The sequence below is a fragment of the Exophiala spinifera genome, assembly GCF_000836115.1.
Source record: "Exophiala spinifera strain CBS 89968 unplaced genomic scaffold supercont1.6, whole genome shotgun sequence".
NCBI lineage: Eukaryota > Fungi > Ascomycota > Eurotiomycetes > Chaetothyriales > Herpotrichiellaceae > Exophiala > Exophiala spinifera.
The window spans coordinates 1,292,259-1,310,238 of record NW_015622518.1 but is presented as its reverse complement, the minus strand read 5'-3'; the positions used below and the strand labels follow the sequence as shown (position 1 = coordinate 1,310,238).

At 53.1% G+C, this 17,980-nt stretch overlaps 9 protein-coding genes across 9 annotated transcripts; 3 read left to right on the top strand and 6 right to left on the bottom strand.

Moving 5' to 3' along the window:
• Positions 1 to 395: 395 nt before the first annotated feature.
• PV08_08388 (uncharacterized protein) lies at positions 396 to 1,374 on the top strand (the record flags this gene model as incomplete). Its single annotated transcript, XM_016382714.1, has 3 exons — positions 396 to 689; positions 772 to 1,204; positions 1,259 to 1,374. The coding sequence occupies 3 exons, from the start codon at positions 396 to 398 to the stop codon at positions 1,372 to 1,374; spliced, it is 843 nt and encodes a 280-aa protein (XP_016233417.1).
• A 765-nt stretch (positions 1,375 to 2,139) lies between these two features.
• On the top strand, positions 2,140 to 2,438 carry PV08_08387 (uncharacterized protein; the record flags this gene model as incomplete). Its single annotated transcript, XM_016382713.1, has 2 exons — positions 2,140 to 2,179; positions 2,230 to 2,438. The coding sequence occupies 2 exons, from the start codon at positions 2,140 to 2,142 to the stop codon at positions 2,436 to 2,438; spliced, it is 249 nt and encodes an 82-aa protein (XP_016233416.1).
• Positions 2,439 to 2,543: 105 nt separating this feature from the next.
• On the bottom strand, positions 2,544 to 4,160 carry PV08_08386 (uncharacterized protein; the record flags this gene model as incomplete). The annotated part of the gene is made up of 1 exon (XM_016382712.1): positions 2,544 to 4,160. The coding sequence occupies one exon, from the start codon at positions 4,158 to 4,160 to the stop codon at positions 2,544 to 2,546; it is 1,617 nt and encodes a 538-aa protein (XP_016233415.1).
• A 548-nt stretch (positions 4,161 to 4,708) lies between these two features.
• PV08_08385 (uncharacterized protein) lies at positions 4,709 to 6,364 on the bottom strand (the record flags this gene model as incomplete). The annotated part of the gene is made up of 1 exon (XM_016382711.1): positions 4,709 to 6,364. The coding sequence occupies one exon, from the start codon at positions 6,362 to 6,364 to the stop codon at positions 4,709 to 4,711; it is 1,656 nt and encodes a 551-aa protein (XP_016233414.1).
• Positions 6,365 to 7,524: 1,160 nt separating this feature from the next.
• On the top strand, positions 7,525 to 8,752 carry PV08_08384 (uncharacterized protein; the record flags this gene model as incomplete). Its single annotated transcript, XM_016382710.1, has 2 exons — positions 7,525 to 7,614; positions 7,856 to 8,752. The coding sequence occupies 2 exons, from the start codon at positions 7,525 to 7,527 to the stop codon at positions 8,750 to 8,752; spliced, it is 987 nt and encodes a 328-aa protein (XP_016233413.1).
• A 289-nt stretch (positions 8,753 to 9,041) lies between these two features.
• PV08_08383 (uncharacterized protein) lies at positions 9,042 to 11,129 on the bottom strand (the record flags this gene model as incomplete). The annotated part of the gene is made up of 4 exons (XM_016382709.1): positions 9,042 to 9,957; positions 10,015 to 10,109; positions 10,186 to 10,648; positions 10,696 to 11,129. The coding sequence occupies 4 exons, from the start codon at positions 11,127 to 11,129 to the stop codon at positions 9,042 to 9,044; spliced, it is 1,908 nt and encodes a 635-aa protein (XP_016233412.1).
• A 705-nt stretch (positions 11,130 to 11,834) lies between these two features.
• On the bottom strand, positions 11,835 to 13,175 carry PV08_08382 (uncharacterized protein; the record flags this gene model as incomplete). Its single annotated transcript, XM_016382708.1, has 1 exon — positions 11,835 to 13,175. The coding sequence occupies one exon, from the start codon at positions 13,173 to 13,175 to the stop codon at positions 11,835 to 11,837; it is 1,341 nt and encodes a 446-aa protein (XP_016233411.1).
• A 948-nt stretch (positions 13,176 to 14,123) lies between these two features.
• On the bottom strand, positions 14,124 to 14,639 carry PV08_08381 (uncharacterized protein; the record flags this gene model as incomplete). The annotated part of the gene is made up of 3 exons (XM_016382707.1): positions 14,124 to 14,294; positions 14,398 to 14,447; positions 14,510 to 14,639. 3 exons carry the CDS (start codon positions 14,637 to 14,639, stop codon positions 14,124 to 14,126), a joined length of 351 nt encoding a protein of 116 aa, XP_016233410.1.
• Positions 14,640 to 15,154: 515 nt separating this feature from the next.
• Positions 15,155 to 16,816, bottom strand: PV08_08380 (uncharacterized protein; the record flags this gene model as incomplete). Its single annotated transcript, XM_016382706.1, has 3 exons — positions 15,155 to 15,827; positions 15,893 to 16,017; positions 16,073 to 16,816. 3 exons carry the CDS (start codon positions 16,814 to 16,816, stop codon positions 15,155 to 15,157), a joined length of 1,542 nt encoding a protein of 513 aa, XP_016233409.1.
• Between the last annotated feature and the right edge of the window lie 1,164 nt (positions 16,817 to 17,980).

The window sequence follows — 17,980 nt, the reverse complement described above, 5'->3', positions numbered from 1 at the left end:
TCGGCTCCTTCTCCGCCCCCATTCTGCTCAACATACCCTGAGCAAGAATGTGACAGAGGATGAGCAATGTCTGGTCGGACCAGTGCCGATGGTATGGTCAGTGTCGGCACGAATGTCGATATGGTGATTTGAAGGAGTCATCCAATGGGTGTCGAAAGCGGAGTCACGTGGAGTTGCGGCACGAAGCCCGGTCGTCCAGGAGAAGTCGGCGGATTGGCTGTACTTAAACCACAGCAAGGGAGCGGGCGTGAGACACTATGATAGCGATAAGTGACACATATTGAGTTGTGCCTGCTCCGTACTAGGGGAGAGATCAGCCGGGCTAGACTCTTCTGTTTAGTACAGGTGACCGTTCTGTACCCATACCTTAAACACTTCTTGGCGGAGTGTCCGAGATGACCTCCTTTGTGCCGACTCAGGCTCTTGTAGAGCAGTACCACCGTGATGGGTACTTGTTGCTCCGAGCGGAGGAACACGGTCTTGTTGACCCGAAAGAGTTGCAGCTGTGGACGAAAGAGGTCAAAGAGTGGCCCGCCGCGAAGGGGAAATGGATGCCGTATCACGAGGTGAATGTTAGTGGAGAACGACAGTTGATGAGGACGGAGAACTTTGTCGATTACCACCCCGAGTTTAAAGAGCTGTTGTGTGGTGATGCGATCGCGCAGATACTGAAGACCATTTCTGGAGAAGTGAGTTGATTCCACATGAGAAGGCCGGGTCGGAGTGATGGCAGGCAAAGTGGCTGAAATAACTGACAAATCTTTAACGCAGGATATGCTCCTGTTCAAGGACAAGATCAATTACAAGCTTCCCTTTGGAAATGGGTTCGCTGCACATCTCGATGCTCCTGCATATGACCATATCGGCAGGATTGAACATTTGACGGCCAACTTCTCCGTTGACGAAGCCACGCCAGAGAACGGGTGTATCGAAGTTGTCCCAGGGTCCCATAAGATGGACGTTGAGCTGTCACACGGAGGCGCCATTTCTCAAGCGTGGCAAGATGGCCACGAGTGGACCAAAGTCCCACTGCATCCGGGTGATGTGCTGTTGTTCGGAAGTCACCTTGCACATCGGAGCGGGCCCAATCGAACAAACACCAGCAGAAGCATGATCTATGCGACTTACCATGGGAAGAGTGACGGGGAGAATCTCCGACAGCAATATTACAAGCATAGAAGGGAGAATTTCCCCCCTGATAGCGGTAAGATGACTTACAGCCTTTTGTCTGAGAAGCGTAAGCTAATCAGAGGTGCAGAACGCGTCGAAGGTAAGGACTATTCTCAGGGGTACAAGACATATGGATTCGCGGCGCCTTTTATGTCGGAAAAGCAAGTTGAGCAGGAGAAGACGAGGGTGCAGACTGTTCATTGAGCGTGTCTGAGTCGACATCGCGATCAAGGCGAAGGAGACGATATATGGAAGGGACTGAAGAGGAAGGTTTGGCGGGGCCTGTTCTGTCTCTCCGCATCCCGCAGTTTGCAGTGAATGACACCAATGGAATCAGCTCTCCTTTCATGTCCGTGATCCCTGCTTGTCTTCTCTCCGCCTGTGGAAATCCTTCAGGCGCCGCTGTGAGATATCGTCATGACCAGCCTCATCATGGTTTTACGTCACGACCATCAAGCAGCAGGTAAGCCGCGACATGATGTCGTGTCCGTACCATCCCGTGCTCTCGCCTGCGTTTTGGACGCTCGAGGTGATACTCTTTTCTTAACCTTGGCAGCTCACTGTGGTAAAAGCCGCAGAAAATCGAGTTATTGATCTAAAGGTTTTCTCCAGGTGATCCAGTGACCCAACAACCAGCAGACTCGCAGAGCAGACCCTGTAAGCTAGACCCCGGCGAAACGGCGGACCAGAATGCTGACTATGACACGATAGAATTCCTCTTGCGGACAAGATCCCTCAAGACCAAGCCGAAGGGATTACCTCGCATATACAAAGCATCGTCCTGGCCCTCGGTGGTTCTCGTACAGTCGGCGGCGGACTCAAAGGCGTGGTTGACACTTCAGCTAACCATTCGGACCACTCGGTGAGAGTTTGACGGGCAGCACCGTCCAGGGAGTCGGTCACGGCGTTGGAAGGACTATACAATTTACTGGAGGAGCTCTCGGCGCCGGAGCAGGAAAGGTAGGAAGCATGTCCTCGGGCAACAAATCGGGCGAGGGTAAGAGAACCGGTAAGGCCACAGGAGACCCACGCTGGCTTCACGAAACTAAGCGTCAAAAGATGCCCTCGAGGCCCATCAGGAAAGACTGAAAGCAGCCACGGACGATGCGAAGGACATCGAGGCCGACCTAGCAAGCGTGGTGGAGGAGCACAGCAAGGACGCCAGGGCTGCGTCCAACGAGACAGCCAAAGATGCTAAAGACTGCGCAGGAGGATTCGCAGAGCAGAGTGACGAAAAGGTGAGAGGGGTTTCGTCCTCGTCGTCTTGATTGATGAAGGACACGATGAATTTGGCAATGCCTCAACGGATCCTTCGCGATCCTTGGCAACGGGATGCTACCATGTGCCATCACCAACCCCGAGATAGGTATAGCTTATGAATGTGCAACTCTTTTCCCTCCGAACCACGTTTGCAGCACTTTGGCCCGCAACAAGTCGTCTGGTGACCACTCCATGTCGAGAACAATAAAATCTGCCTTCTTGCCAGGCTCGAGCTTGCCGGTGATTTCATCCATGAAGCACGAATACGCCGCGCCGTGCGTGGCCGCAGCAAATGCATTCAGCAGAGGCAGGGCGAAGTGTTTATTGACCACCTCATCCGAAGACGGCTCTCTGGCCGAGCGTCTGGTCGTCGCAGTATACAGATTTGGCAGTGGTAGATTTGGAGCAGTAGGAGCATCCGTACCGAGAGCCAGATGCACCTGTTCGTCCAGAAATTCCCGATAAGCAAATGCCCGCCCCCGCCTCTCCTCTCCCAGAAGATTGTTCCACTCTCGCAGTATCGAGGGGTCGGCGTGGACTGCCTGGATGGAAGCAGTGATGCCAGCCTCCTGAAGCCGTTTGGCGTCCCCACGCGAGGTAAGCTCAAGATGCTCGATGCGGTGCCGTCGACCACTGGATGCAACCGTCTCGAGCACGTCGATGGCCATTTTGATCGTCGCGTCTCCAATGGCATGCAGTGCGCATTGCATGCCCGCAGCGTCCGCCCTTTGAACGACTGCCTTCAGGTGGTCCGCGTTCCACAGTGGCTCACAGCTGACACCGTTGGACGCGTACGGCTGTAGTAACGCTGCTGTACACGCGTCGATCACACCGTCCCCGATCACCTTGATGCCGGCAATGCGAAAGTCGGGCGAGGTGGTCAAGTTGTACTGCCTCCAGAGGTCGATCGCCCGGTCCACTTGCACCAGACTCTCCTCGTTGGTCTCCGATGGGTATATCAGCCAGTGCATGGCCAGACGTATCGACAATGGCTCTTGCGCCCTCAGTTCCAGCAAGGCGGCGAATGCATTTTCGTCCATGGCCATTTCCACCATGCCCGTATAACCCGCCGCATTGTAGGTCTTGACGGCCTTCCTGATTGCGGTTTTCTTTTCTTCCATCGACGCCACCTTGGCGAGATGAGGCCACACGATGGTGATCGCCGCGGCCTCACTAAGTAGCCCCGTAGCATTGCCCTGTTCGTCACGGTGGATTTGCCCGCCTGGAGGGTCGGACATGTCTTCGACGCCCAGCTCAGCCAACGCTGCCGAATTGCACCACGTCGAATGCAGATCCTTGGCGTCGACGAAGATGGGCCGGTTGAGCTCGTCCAGTCCGTCCAGGTCGCTCGCCAGCGCCTTGGAGTCGGTCATGAAGTGCATCCACTCATGGCACAGAATCCGGGGTTTAGTTGTGTCCTGCTTCGCGGCATGTCTGATTGTGGCCTGAATGTCCTGGAGCGTCTTGCAGTGGTCGAGGCTGATTTTCTGCAGCGACGAACCAAACATCAACAGGTGCATGTGCCCGTCGACGAAGCCCGGGGCCAAGGTACGCTGATCCATGTCAAAGACTTCAGCTCCGTCTTTCTGCGCAGCTGCTACTTGGGGGTCAGACCATGACCCGACATGTTCAATCACATCGTCTTGGACGACCATGCAAGAGTGCTTGAAGTGGTCGGCACTGTCAGAACTGCCGGTGAAGATGCGAGCATTCTTGAACACGGTCTTCATTGCTGTGAAGTATTTGATGCCGTCGTCAGCATTGAATATTTGAAGTTGAGATGCCTCAGCTCCCGTCCAGTGTCAAGGTACACTGCTTGAGGTGTCGATTCGGAGGCATCAGGTCAAGTATTTCATCAACTAGTTAAGGTACTTGAGGGGCTTAGACCTGTCTAATGTGCCTAGAGCCCCCGGCGCTTCTGCTCCTGATTCGCCGTCTCAATTGTCTCTAACTCGAGCCACAACCCCCGCTCAGAAGCTGCCGATGTCGCTCACACCATCAAGCTCGGCTTTTCATTCCATTGCACCTTGTTCATCATCTGACATGGCGGTTTGTCCATCTCGCAGACTCTTTTATCCATGTAATATCCATTGACCTAGCCTTGGATACGGCATATGTGGAGCGAACTATGCTTGGCACATGATCCCGAAGAGACATAGATAGCACTGTTTCCTAAATCCTGATATGATAAGCTCACCTCTGAGAAGAGTCATTTCGACCACGATCCGGGATGGAACGACTTCGTTATGTCCTCCTACCATCTATTATCGACCTCAGTCTAGAACAAGCCTTCCTCGCTTCGACGCAGTCCACCTTTGTGCTTGAGAAACCAGGGAAATTTGGCCAGCATAGCCAGCTTGCTTTGAGGCGATGAGTACTCCAACCGCTTCATGAGGGAAACGAACCAGAGGCCACCGTCCGGTTCAAGTGCACTGGTGTATAAGAACTGCTCAGCCAGCGCACGCATTTGTGACCAACTCACCACTCCCATGGCCCTAGCCTGAAACATGAGGAGTGGACTGAACCACATGTCAGCAAGCGGCTTCTTCTCTTTCCCCTTGTGTTCGCATGAAGCTCCGATAAATAGAAGCCACAAGTGTGCTGGTGCGAAGAAGGCGTAATCCTCGGGGCTGCTAGAGGTGTATGCCAGTTGCAAGGCTGACTTCAGCTGCTCCATATGAACAGCCGAGAAATCCCGCACGTTGACACCGTTGATGGTCAAGTCGCCAAACAGCTTCCGAGTCATGTAGTTCAGAGCTACAGCCAGTCCTACTTGAGTGTATCTCTCGCCATCGCCGGCATCAGCCATCCACACGGCTTCGACGAGGTCGTGGTACATGTCGTTGAGGCGGCTCATGTTGACCAGAGCCTGCACCGTTGCATACAGGAAAGCCGCCTCCTTTTCCTTTGCAGAATCAATGGCTTCTGAGTCGTCTGTCTGTGGTTCTCGCAAGGTCCACTCTGCTAAATACCTGACTCCCACAAACACATCTTGCAACTCGGGCAAGGTGACATTCGTATGGACGTATGGAACTTTCAAGACACCCAGGGGCTGGGATGGCAGGCTCCTCTCAAATATGACGTCGAACTTTTGTATGATCCATTTACTGACGGTCGACAGGGTTCTCTGTCCTCTGGAGGCTGCCGTGTGGCAAATGATATAGAGCAGCCTCTGTGCCAGAGGGATGTCGAGCGTGTTGCTCTCATTCGTCAGCTGTTGCAAGGCCTTACCATGAACAAGAGCGGCTTCCGTGTCCCCGCAGAAACATTCAGCGTCGAAGAGTCCAAATATGTGCCGCTTCAAATTGCCCCTCTCTTCAGCTTCAGACAGTTTCGAGTGACCTTCCAGCTTTTTGCGCAGCAGGTAAAGACTTCGTTGGCGCATCCGCAACACCAAAGTTCTCAACTCCTTGGGGTCAGCCACGCAGTTGCTCAGGAGCTGGCTGTAGGTCGTCAGGCGAGCAAGAGCAGTGCCCTCGTCGCGGAGGCTCGCGGATATGTCGGCCCAGGCTCTTCCAACGGTCGGCTGTTCGAAACGGCTGGCTGTTTGGTACGACATTGTGCGGATCGCGAAAGGGGTGTAATGTGCCTGCAGAACAACGTCTCTGGCGAAGGTGAGGACTCTGTTCAGCTCCGATGTGATGTTGATTGCGACACATGAGAATGGATCCGAGTTGCCCTGGAAGGCTGCTGAGACTACTAGAATTGGCTCTCCCACGACTTCTTCATAGCGGTCTTCCTCCTCTCGGTCGGTTTTGTCATGACGGTCAATACTGGACTGGCCGCGGTTAAGGGCGATGACATGGCGCTTGGTGGACCGCCTGCGGTTCTCGTGGGTCACCCGGGCGGCGTGGGATATGGCGCGCAATCGGTCTAGGTCTCGCTGTCGAGGGCCCTGCGAGGGGTTATACTGGATGAAGTCGATCTCTATCATTGTGACTTGTCAACGTCAAACACGAATTGACCAGTTGCCAGCTGCCAGCTGCCAGCAGACATGGGGGCTTTCTTGGAGAGCGCAGCATGAAGACTCGAAGATGGCAGATATGTCAAAACCAACGGGGCCGGTCAACTGAAGTATGTGCAGTTATGATCTTCGTGATAGTCGTCGGCCGGCCCTCTGCTGCAGGGTCAAGGCCATCGAGACCAGGGAGGAGTGACATTTGTGCCACTTCCGCCCCCCCTTGGCAGAGAAGCCGTACCAATCACTCCGGTCGACGCAGCCACAGGTGGTGCGATCAGGCAGAGTCAAAATTGCCTCTTTGGGCATGTGCACTAATGCGGGCAAGGCGTGCGCGAGGCACCCCGAGAACGCAACGAGCAATTTACCTAGTAATCATTAACTGGTACGGAGTAGATAAAGGTGTTATAGCTGAATCTGGTTCGGAGCAGTAATCATAAATTAAGCCAGTACGGGGGAGGGGGGAGGTGAAGGTACCGAAGGCGCCTATGGCTGGCTGCGTTTCGGAGTATCTCTCGTCGCAGAAGGTATTATATAATGCCATCTTCGACTTCAATTAGGTAACCCATAAGGGGGCTTAAGAACTACAAAGTACCTATCTGTATGCACGTAACTACCTTAGCTAGTCCAGCCTTGTCTCTGAAGCCTTGGGCCTGGCAGCCCTTTCACTGGTTAATGGCGATAGTGATAGTCAACTACGGCCGTGGCAGTGATACTTCAAACCCCATAAACGCCAAACGAAGATGTTCAAGGGGAATGCACTCCGTTGATAGCGAGGTTAGTCCCAACACCAGATTCTCCGTGTACTGTCCGCTAGTAGGTAAGCATCAAGAAATCCTAAGGGCCTCGTATCTAGACATTGTATCGTACCGTCGAAGAAAGGGCTCACTAACTGGTACTTAGGACTATCCGTCCCTCCGGCTCCCCGGCTAAATCTGGCTAAATAGAATCGACTTAAATACCCTCGACGCCCACCACTCGCCGCGAATAAAACCTAAAGGACTGCCATTATTTATCATAAAAGGACAGAAAATCACCGCGACTGACTTTTGCCGTCCTGTTCTCGATTCTGTTTCTCTTTGGGTCTGATATCGTAGAGCACACACACACAAAAAAGGCCCGACTGCCGTGCCGTCATGGCATCCGACCCTTTAGTGACCCACATCTACACGGCGGATCCATCGGCGCATGTGTTTGAGGGCAAGATATACGTCTATCCATCTCATGTGAGTTTCGTATTTTCTTTTCAGTTGTGTAAATCGTCCGAGTGGGAGGCATTGAGCAAGTCATGTTGATTTCATCGCTTTTTTAAATCAATCAAACCATCACGAGTCACGACTCTCAGGCCCTTCCCTTCTTCCATTGCCTCATACATCTGGCACGGCGGGAAACCCAAAGCATGGCATAGCGTGGCACCGGGATACTTCCTCTCCTTCGTCGCCGTTGCTTATCAGTCATTGTACCCAGGACCGAGAAACAGACATCCAATTCAACGACAATGGCGACCAATACGACATGGCCGACTACCATGTCCTGTCCCTGAGCGAGTTCAACGGGCCCGTGACGGACCACGGCGTGGTGCTCAAGGCCGACGACGTGCCGTGGGTCTCCAAACAGCTCTGGGCGCCCGACGCCGCGACCAAGAACGGGAGGTACTACCTGTACTTCCCGGCGCGCGACAAGGAGGGCATCTTCCGCATCGGGGTCGCCGAGTCCGACAGGCCCAGCGGGCCCTTCAAGCCCGACCCCAGCCCGATCCCGGGGAGCTACAGCATCGACCCGGCCAGCTTCGTCGACGATGACGACGACGGCGGCCGGGTGTACCTCTACTTCGGCGGCATCTGGGGCGGGCAGCTGCAGTGCTGGAAGGACAACGACACCTTCGACCCTTCCATGTCCGGCCCGCAAGAACCCAAGGGCTCTGACGTCCCCGCGCTCTCGTGCCGCGTCGCCAGGCTGTCCGACGACATGCACGGGTTCGCCGAGCCGGTGCGACAGGTGCAGGTCGTCGACGAGAACGGCGCGCCCCTGGTCGCCGACGACCACGACCGCCGCTTCTTCGAGGCCCCCTGGATGCACAAGTACAAGGGGAAGTACTACTTCAGCTACTCGACCGGCGACACGCATTACCTCGTCTACGCCATCGGGGACAACCCCTACGGCCCGTTCACGTACGCCGGACGCATTCTGGAGCCCGTCGTCGGCTGGACCACCCACCACAGCATCGTCGAGTACAAGGGCAGATGGTACCTTTTCTACCACGACTGCGAGCTGAGTAACGGCGTCGATCACCTGAGGTCCGTGAGGATGAGGGAGATTGTCTATGATGATCAGGGAAGGATTTCGTTGGCTCAGAAACAGTGAGGTATATTTTCAAGGACAAAGTGATCTAGGTAATTATCAAACACAAAAATCATCACAAACATACTGCACTGCCCCCGCCAGCCGTATTCATCTTTCGCAGAGTCACGAAGGTTAATGTTATAATCATTCTTGCGGGCGTTGCGTAGAGTTCGAAACAAATTAAAAAAGGTCAGAACTATCACAAGTACAACACCTGCCTGTAGATGGACGGTAGATGTGAGTGCAGTATCCAGATTGATCAAACCGGGATTCACTGTTGTAGTGTGCGATTCAATGACCTTCTGTTATACTAAATAGTATCCAGAAATTCACCAGGCCAAGTTCCGGGCATTATCTTGTCCTTATCTTTGGATTTTAACTCCAATTTGATCTGAAGCTCTTGATGCGGATCAACCTGTTCAAAAACAAGCCTTACGAACCAATGCTTAGCCCCACTGAAAGCGTAGCTGGGTTCCTGGAACTGGTGAATATCCAGACAACTCGCGAATCTCTCTGCCCCAGATTCAACTTCTCGGGAACGATAATGATGAAGATCGATATCACAAGATTTGAGAACCTCAACCCATCGTGCAAAAAACTCAGAGCAAACCTCGGTCACAACTTGAATATCGGGCAACAGGAGCATACACCAATGCCGCCGAATAGTTCGAGCAAAATTCATCAACGGAGTGTAACCTCGGTCATTGCGCGCCCCCGGGTCAGCGCCATGTTCAAGGAGTGGCCTGACGAACGTGAAAATATCGAGGCCATTATGCCAAAAGCCAGGCTTTGTTCCGAAGTTTGTGTCGAGTAGATAATGTAATAGACTTGAACCAGAAGAGTCTTTGTATCCTGCCAGAAATTTCATGTCTGATACTTTGCTGAAGGCTGCCGGAAAAGAGTCATTCGGAAACATTTGAGTCTGCTGTAAGACAATGGATGCAAGGTGGTGGTCCCAGTCTCTGGCAGTCATAAACGTATCGTCACGTTTGATCAGCCACGAGAAGTCCTCGGAAGAGCCTCGAAAATGGTGCAGGGCAGAATAGCCATCTTCGTCAGGGTTGTAATATTGATGGACGTCGACACTACCGTGTTCAGTGAGTACGCGCATTGTCTCGCGCATCCGGACAAGGCATCTTTCAGGTTCGAGGCGATAATCTTCCAGTCCTGGGAACAGGAAATAGCGGAAGTGGCCAGCGCGCTCAACGGCCATAACTAGAGGATTGCTAGGCAGTTGCTATCAGTATGTCATGTATAGGTGACGGCATAAAGATATGGCGTACAAAGAAAAATCATAGTATTGGATTGACGCGGAATCATCCGCGCCATACTCCAAAAGCTGCTTGCTGATACTCGGATGAAGCCAAGCAGCTGCCACCTATATCAAAACGTCAGGTAACTGAACTTCCAGCGATGGGGATTCAAGGAGGAATGCATATTTGATGCCTTCTTACCAGGAGGGGAGTAACGCCACTGCTGGTGGTATCAAAGGGAGAGGCTTTGCCTTCTCGGATGAGTCTTGCTACAGCCTCATCATCACCGAGGGCACAGGCTTGGAATATGGCCGAGTCCTCGGGTACAAGGCGCTGGGGTATTATCGTGGTTTTGAAAGCCCCAAACTCTCGACCGACGGCAATCTTGAATCCCCACCTTAGGAACCAATCTGAAAAGCGAAACTGGACCATGGTTTCAGTGGTTCCTTCCAGAGAAGAAAGAGGTACTGCTCTGGTGGTCTTCGACTGCCGTACCACGAGGACCCCAATACCCAGGTGAAAATGTGTCTCGCTATAAGGTTTATGAACATCCTTGTTTCCATTTTGACGTATGCCGATGCTACTGCTGACAAGCTGAGGTGTTTGTACGGTAGGAGTCAAGCAGGGTCCTTCCTTCGGGCCGCGCTTCTCTTGTTCAAGAGTCCTTGTAGTTGTCAGTCCGTACTGTTTGCTGAAGGAGTAGGAGCTTACTGGAGACGTAGGACTTGCGCAAGCGCAAGAGTTGACTTTGCTCTTTCCAGCCTTGCCATAAGGTTTGCGATCTTTTTCTCTTTCAGTACCGCTACGACGCTAGACCACCTAGAGCGCCATTTCGAACCCCTCGTCCCCTCTTCTATTTCAGATATGATGGCGTGTAAGTGCTTACACGCTGTTTCACAATGGAGGAGAGCTGGGTCTCTCGCCACGTGCTGCTTGGGGTCGGTCGGGAGAGTGTGTGGAGACTCTGAACACTGGACGAGGATATCTGTCACAATAGCGATTTCCTCCAAAATGGTTTTCAGTTCATGTGGAGCATCTTGGATGGCGGTCAAGAGACGTTGCAATTTGTACACACTTTCGAAGATCTCGCGGGCAAGGCTGACGATTGCAGCACCACTGGCAATGACGCCGACCACTTCAGCCATTAGATCTCAAATCCGAGAATTTGCTGGCCTGGCCGTCGTGCTTTGAAGAGGAAAATAATGACATCCAAACCTCACTCCTTCGAATGGCTGAAGGTTGGACTAAGTGAGCAACATCATCAGGCTGAAGTTGGGCGGATAGACGCTGTATGTACACATATCGGAGGATGTTTGCTGCCTGACTTAGAAATCCTTCAAAGCGGCGGCACGGATCGCCGCATCCGACAGGAGATTTCCCTGCCGATTGCGTTAAAGCAGCGAAGTCTGTGATCGAAGAAACCTCCTCACAGGCCCTGCGCCTCCAGACCGATCATTTTGAACGTAAAATTCTGTGTACACTCAAGTTGAGGCCATGTCCGCGCATTACTGTACCTAACTGGATTTTGGGCCAGAACATTCGTGGGGACTTCTGATGTTTACAAAGTTCGTGCTGTGGTGGAGGCGGTGGCGGCGGCGGCGGCGGCGGCGGTGGAGACTTGTTGTGGGGATCGTAACCATATTCACATTTCATATCAGAGTGATAAGTGTAGTCACCAGGACCTTCACATCGAGCTGCGGAGACGTTTAAATTGAAACCTATACTAGGTAGGTACGAAGCGAGATTCAAACAGACATCCTTTGTATCATATTTGCAACATTTCGTACGTGAGTACCAACTTGTCCTGAACAGCATACGATATATATGATGTGAAGTCATGTCAAGTCATGTCAAGAATCCCTCGAAAAGGAGTATCCTCTGACAATCTTCTCGGCTTCTTCCATACAGTCAACACCGTAGACCATCTTCTGTATATCTGCATCGGCCCATTTATCAGGCACAGGACCCTTTCCCTCTTTCAACGCCGCGAACTGCTTATCTCTCTCTTCCTTCGCCTTGCCTTCACCGAGATGCAACGCCCTCCCACTCGCGGCGGCCAACTCGACCAGTGTCTCTGCGCGCTCCTTGCGAACCTGTTCGTAAATCTTCAGCGCTTGGTTGATCTCAGATGGCCCAGCACCCGACGGGAGCGCCGCCAGCACTACGGCTATCACACCGGCGTCCTCGATCGCCTGGGCCGCCCCCTGCGCCATGTGAGGTAGAGTCGGGTGGCAAGCGTCACCGACGAGCGCCACGCTCCCGTGAACCCACGTCGGCAGGGGCGCGTGCACTCTCAGTTTCCACTCGCACACCTCGCCCTCCGGCACAAGGTCCAGCATGCGGTGGATCATGGGGCAAAAGTCCCCAAAGACGTCCAGCATGGCCTTCTTGGATCCCTTGGTGGTGTAGGTCGCCGAGGGTGCGGCGGCAAAATTCACGTCCGGCTGCGTCGTCGAGAGGTTGTAGATCTGCTTCGACGACACCGGGTACGCGATGATGTGGCGCTTCTCGCCGATCCAGCGGATCACCTTGTCCGCGTCGATGAGCGCGAGCAGTTCCGGGTCCGACGACAGCTGCTCGCGCGTGAGCATGATTCGGTACGCCGCTTGCGCCGTGTCCTTGACTTCGGCCTCGACGTTGAGCTCTCTCAGCATCGCAACGCGCGTGTTCGACTTGACCCCGTCGGCACCCAGGAGGACGTCGCACTCCACCTCGTAGGGGACGCCCTGGTGGCGAGGGACCGCGGTGAAGGAGGGTTTGGCGCCAAACCTCACGTTTTCACACGTCGTGCCGAACTCGAATTTGATCTTGTCGGATTCTCGCTTGCAGCCGTTGTACAGCTCGCTTGCCAAGGTCGCGCGATGACCTACTGTGTGCGGGTATTGGTACGCCTCCTTGATGTATCTCAGGTCGACGTGTCCGAGTTCGGTGTCTGTAGATCCTTGGCGGATGCTGGTCTCGTTGAGAACCACGGCGTCCTTGAAGATGTCGTCCCAAACGCCTAGCCGGTCGAGAATCCGAGCCATGTTGGGTGCCATCTGGATGCCTGCCCCGACAAATCCGAGGTTCGATGCCACCTCGAAGATGGTGATGTTGTTGAACCCGGCGCGTGCTAGGGCGAGGGCACACGTGAGCCCGCCCATGCCTGCACCCAAGATGCATATCTTTAACGACTGTACGTCTGGATGCATGGTGGTTTGTGGTGCTGGTGTATCGCCAAGACTAATCAACGTCCGTCGTGACTACGAGGCGAACAAATATTTTTTGTAGTGTTTATTCTACCATATCTCTTGGTCGAGCAAGCAAAAGTGTGCCCAGGTGAGCCACAATTTGAAGCCGAGATCGATTGCCGCACGGCTGTATGTGGGGTCGGTCGGTTGACTGGACAGGCCGGGGAGGCCGGGGATGACGGGAGCACGATGACAGGACATCCCGCACACAAGCTGGTAGAGCTGTAGAGTTTCAAGTACGAACTCGTAACTTCTGTTCAATCCATTCGGCAGTTTACACTGCCGATGAGCAACGGCGAGTGGGAGAGTTGGAGGGAGGCAATTGGTGACACCCGATCATCGGACATATTTCTTTTAGCGAGCGAACCAGCTACATAGTTAAGGGCCACACATGGCAGGTTTAGCGGGGATGAAGCCGCCGACGCCGGAAGACTAGAGAGAGCACTGACTTGCGCCCTCACAGCAGGAGAGTAACTGACCAGGAGAAGAGGCGACTGACGTGGTGTGTATCCTCGGCGGGAGTCGAGGCTGGTGCTGTGGCCGTGGACTGGACTGCGGACAGTGTGCTGTGAGCATGAGACACCGTAGCTCCAGCCAAATGAGGCTCAACATCAAGACTGGTAGAGGTGGATGGACATTGAACTGATAGTGGGTATGGAGACACAGATGAGCAACAACATCAGCGCTCAGGCGAGCATTAGCACTAGAATAGCACAAGCATGCCGCACTCACAACCGGGGCGTCTCTCCTTGGCCGCCATGCTCATTCCAGCATATCACACGACAGCACTTGACTGGCTGTGATCTTTATTGGATAGTTCTAGTCTAGGTTCTAGGTGATTCTTGACGTGTATCGCGTAAGGACACTGGCCATGCTCTCAACGACTCGTCTCTCCTTTCTAGAAATTCTTCACTCCAGAATGAGGGGGATCTTCTCCTTGAGATGTGCGACGACTGCGTCAGGGCCCTTTTCGACCTGCAAGCCTTGAGGGATAGCATGCGTCTTGATTCCCGGGACGTTGTCCTTGGCTATCTGGAGAATGCGCCCGCTTTCCTCGGGCGTCCACATCGAGGCGCAGAACTGTCAATTTCATTTCAAGTCAGCGACCTGTCTGCCATGGCCGGTCTGGAGAGGTGAGAAAATGTCCCCCGCTGGGGGGCCGACAGCATGCAACCACACGTACCAGAATGTCGGGTTTGATCTCTTTCACCGTTGCTTCGACAGCGTCAATGGCTACAAGCGACGGTGTCAGCATCATCCACAAACAACTACCAGGAGCAACAGGGATGTCGTACTTTCACAGTTGGCGACGTGTTGAATGGTGTATTGATCCTTGAGATCTTCAACAACACGACCAACCAGTCTCTTTGCTCGCTCGGGAGCTGTGTTGACTGTGACCAGCTTGTATGGCCCTTTCGGAGACATTTTATCCTTTCGAGTCTCGTTCTTTGAGTGCGGGCCAGATAATGGATGATTAATTGATCTGTGTTTGACCTGTAGTGAACGCCTTTGCTTTCAATTTTTTCGATTTCCGCAAAATCCAAACACTGTTAATCCCAGCAAAAGGCGCGCTATCAAAGAATGAACAAAATAGACATTGTCGTCGTGAGCGTCGAATTAAGTACGTCCTATTTTCTCGGACGATATCGGTGGTGGCAGATTGCGGCATCTGCCCCGTTGCCCACACATTGGCGTGTGGAGAGCTTCGGGTGCCGCGTTTCCCGCCGGGTTGCGCCCACAACCACCGACCGTTCATCTCTTCTCTTCTCAAGTAGAACTGCCTTGAAGAGCCTAATATTAATACTTTCGATTCTCTCGTAAAGTATCCTGCCTTACATTGATGGTGGATTTGTGCGATGGGCCCCATCAGGTGTCCGTATGCACCGGCACCGTTACTTTTCAGGATGCTTTGGACTCCTGGATGTTTTCCTGGACCAGGACTAGCTAGTCAGCCTATCCATGATAATTGTCCGCAAGCCGTCGCTGAGACCATCGCTCCACAAGAACTTGTTGGCGATAGCATTCATTCGTGGGTAGGATAGCAGCGCCTTTCGTCGCTTCAGCCATGCAATGATATTGTGCCGTTGCGCTGTCAGAACTCTTTCTGGGTCAGGTGTCGCAATGAGAAGACAGGCACCCCAGAGGATCCATTCATTTTCAGCTACGGTATAGTAGCGCTGCTGAGCACATTCCAAGACTGCCTTGGCCAGGCTCTTACAATTGTCGTAATGTGTTGAGCTGCGAAGATGGAAGACCAGAACTGCAAACCATCCCATTCGCTCGAGTGGGCTCGACGCAAGCATCAAGGCCTGCCAATCCCTATCCCGCTCATCATCTGTCGCCGTGGCCATCAAATGCACCACCTGGCTCCGAGTGATCTCCAGTCTATTTATCAGCTGGATTGAGACCCGGCCAGTCAAGGCTACTTCTCGAAACCCTTCAGGCAGCCTTGAGATGAGGGCACAGAGTTCAGCAGAAAACGGATGTTCTGGATAGACTGGTGTTCTGGAGCTGATATGGATTGTGGGCTTGGATTCAACTTCAGTCAGAGTTGTTTCGACCGTTGCCGTTCTGGGTTGTTTGCGCGATGGAACGAGGGCGAGTGCTTCGATGCTGGTGGTGGTGGTGGTGTCAGTAAACAGGGTCCACGGTAGCTAAAAGGTTCTTGTGACACCCACGCTATCAACGCCATGTTGACCCAGGAGCCTTCCGTTTCAAAGGCATCTTTCCCGCCTCGTAACTTGATGAGTTGGTGGATGCCGTCTAGATGTGTTTGAAAGTGCTCGTCATCACCACGATAAGCCTAGGACGAGCCTCAGCACTCACAGTTTGAAATGGAACTAACAAACCACACTTACGCAAATAACAGCAAGGTTGCATATGGCGAGAATCACCGCATCGCTTGCCTCTTTGGAGCCCGATGAAAGAAACCTGCTCACTTTTGACATGGTGCCCCCATAGTGGTACATCAGCGCCATCTGTGTCTGAGGAGTCGTTGCGGGCATCACGCATAGACAGTAGGTTACGATGGCTTCAAATAAGACGTCGTTCTCCATGACAAATTGAAAGTAGTTTGGCCTGGGGGCGACGACTATCCTGCAAAAGTCGGTGACTGCAGGGAAATATTCTCGCCATTTGATGGGATAAGATCTGAAAGGATCCACTCGAAATCCTCCAAAGGTCATGTCGCTGCGAGATATCGCTCTCAGTTTGTGCGTAACAGACAGCGTCATGGATTGATCGTGGCCGAGCTGCTGAGGTTGGTGGTCGCCGTTGTCAGGTGTGTCTCCGGCATTGGAGCGGGTTGTTGTGCTCGTCGACACAGGTGGCTGATGTTCAAGAGTTGCAGTAGCAATTTCTTCAACGTCTTGGTCATCATAATCATTGCTCTCATCATCCGTGGAGAGCAATTCACTTGAGGTTGGTGATGTGCTCGATATCTGCGTAGATGCCGGCGACCCGATGATTTCCGTATCGGGGTGTTGCTTAAATCTGATCGCATTCTCGCGTCTACGCCGTTGAAATGCCTTCGCGCTGTGTCTGCGCTGGTCGGATACACGAACATTGAAACGCTGTGTCTCGCCATTGTAGGGGACGAACATGGCGGTCAAACCCGCCGTGTCGGCCACTTGTTGGGAGGTTGGAATTCTGCAAGAACATTCTCCAAATTGCAGGGCAGAGGTAGCTAGTTTGCTGATTGAGCCGCTGAGGCCGAAAACCCTGGCGGCTCCGCCCAGTCAATCTTATTGTAGAAGCGCCAGCCGAATACCCACATCTTACTAAGTTGCGGATCCTTCCTTCCGAGAAATCAGAAAAGAGGACTCGGGAGTTTATAAATGCCAGGAAGGCGGAGACAAGAGGTTCGCGCAGGGTTCGGTATCCCAAGCTTCCCCAAGCTTCCAAGAAATGCGGAAGAAAGAAGGGCAGGTGGATCTCACGAGCCGATATCCAGCCCATCCATGATTATTGATCATGAGGTCTTGAAATGTGAGCTTTGTCTACAGTTCTCAACCGCAGTAAGGCGGTTGTTCTTTTTGGCTGAGCTATTTGCAAGATGAAGGCCATGGCGCGGCATGCGTGATATTGAGCGACTTCTTGGCCATGCTAAAGACTTGCCAAAGGCCCCGAGAGGATGAACGATATCGCGGTCATGAGACGACTCGGTCTTTCAACGGAAACAACGGACTTGGTCTGTTTTCTCCGTGCTTCGACTGACAACACACATCAGGCGACCTCTCACTACCGTGTTTCCCGCTGAGAACTCTGATCAGCCAAAGGCCACGGATTTGCGGGTTCGTCGTTGTCTTCTGGGAAGCATTCTACAGCAATACCTGGGACGCTCAGAGTTATCCGTCTCTCGGACAGGTAATCTTGTCAGACACCTCGCCTCCCAGGAATGCGACTCAGTCGAATGAAATCGTTGCTATCGACTCTGACGGCCACATCAATCACAGCCGGTGGCCGAATTGGTATTCCCGGGATAGGGCCGCCTGGCCCAGCTATCTGTCCCCCTTCTAGGGTCCATACCATAGATATAGCCTCTTTTCATGTACCATAATTTGCACAGGTCGCATGGTACGCAGGTTGAAACTGTGGACGTACTCTTGAAGGCACCCGGATGTTGTGCTCGTAGTACACCTAAGCTCATCGAAAAAGGTCTCAGACCTGGGTTGAGAAATTTTGGAGGTGTGGAAAAGCCTCGGCCGCACAGATAAAAGCCAATCCGGAATCTCTTGCAGTCATTCAACCAATCCAAGACGTTCTAT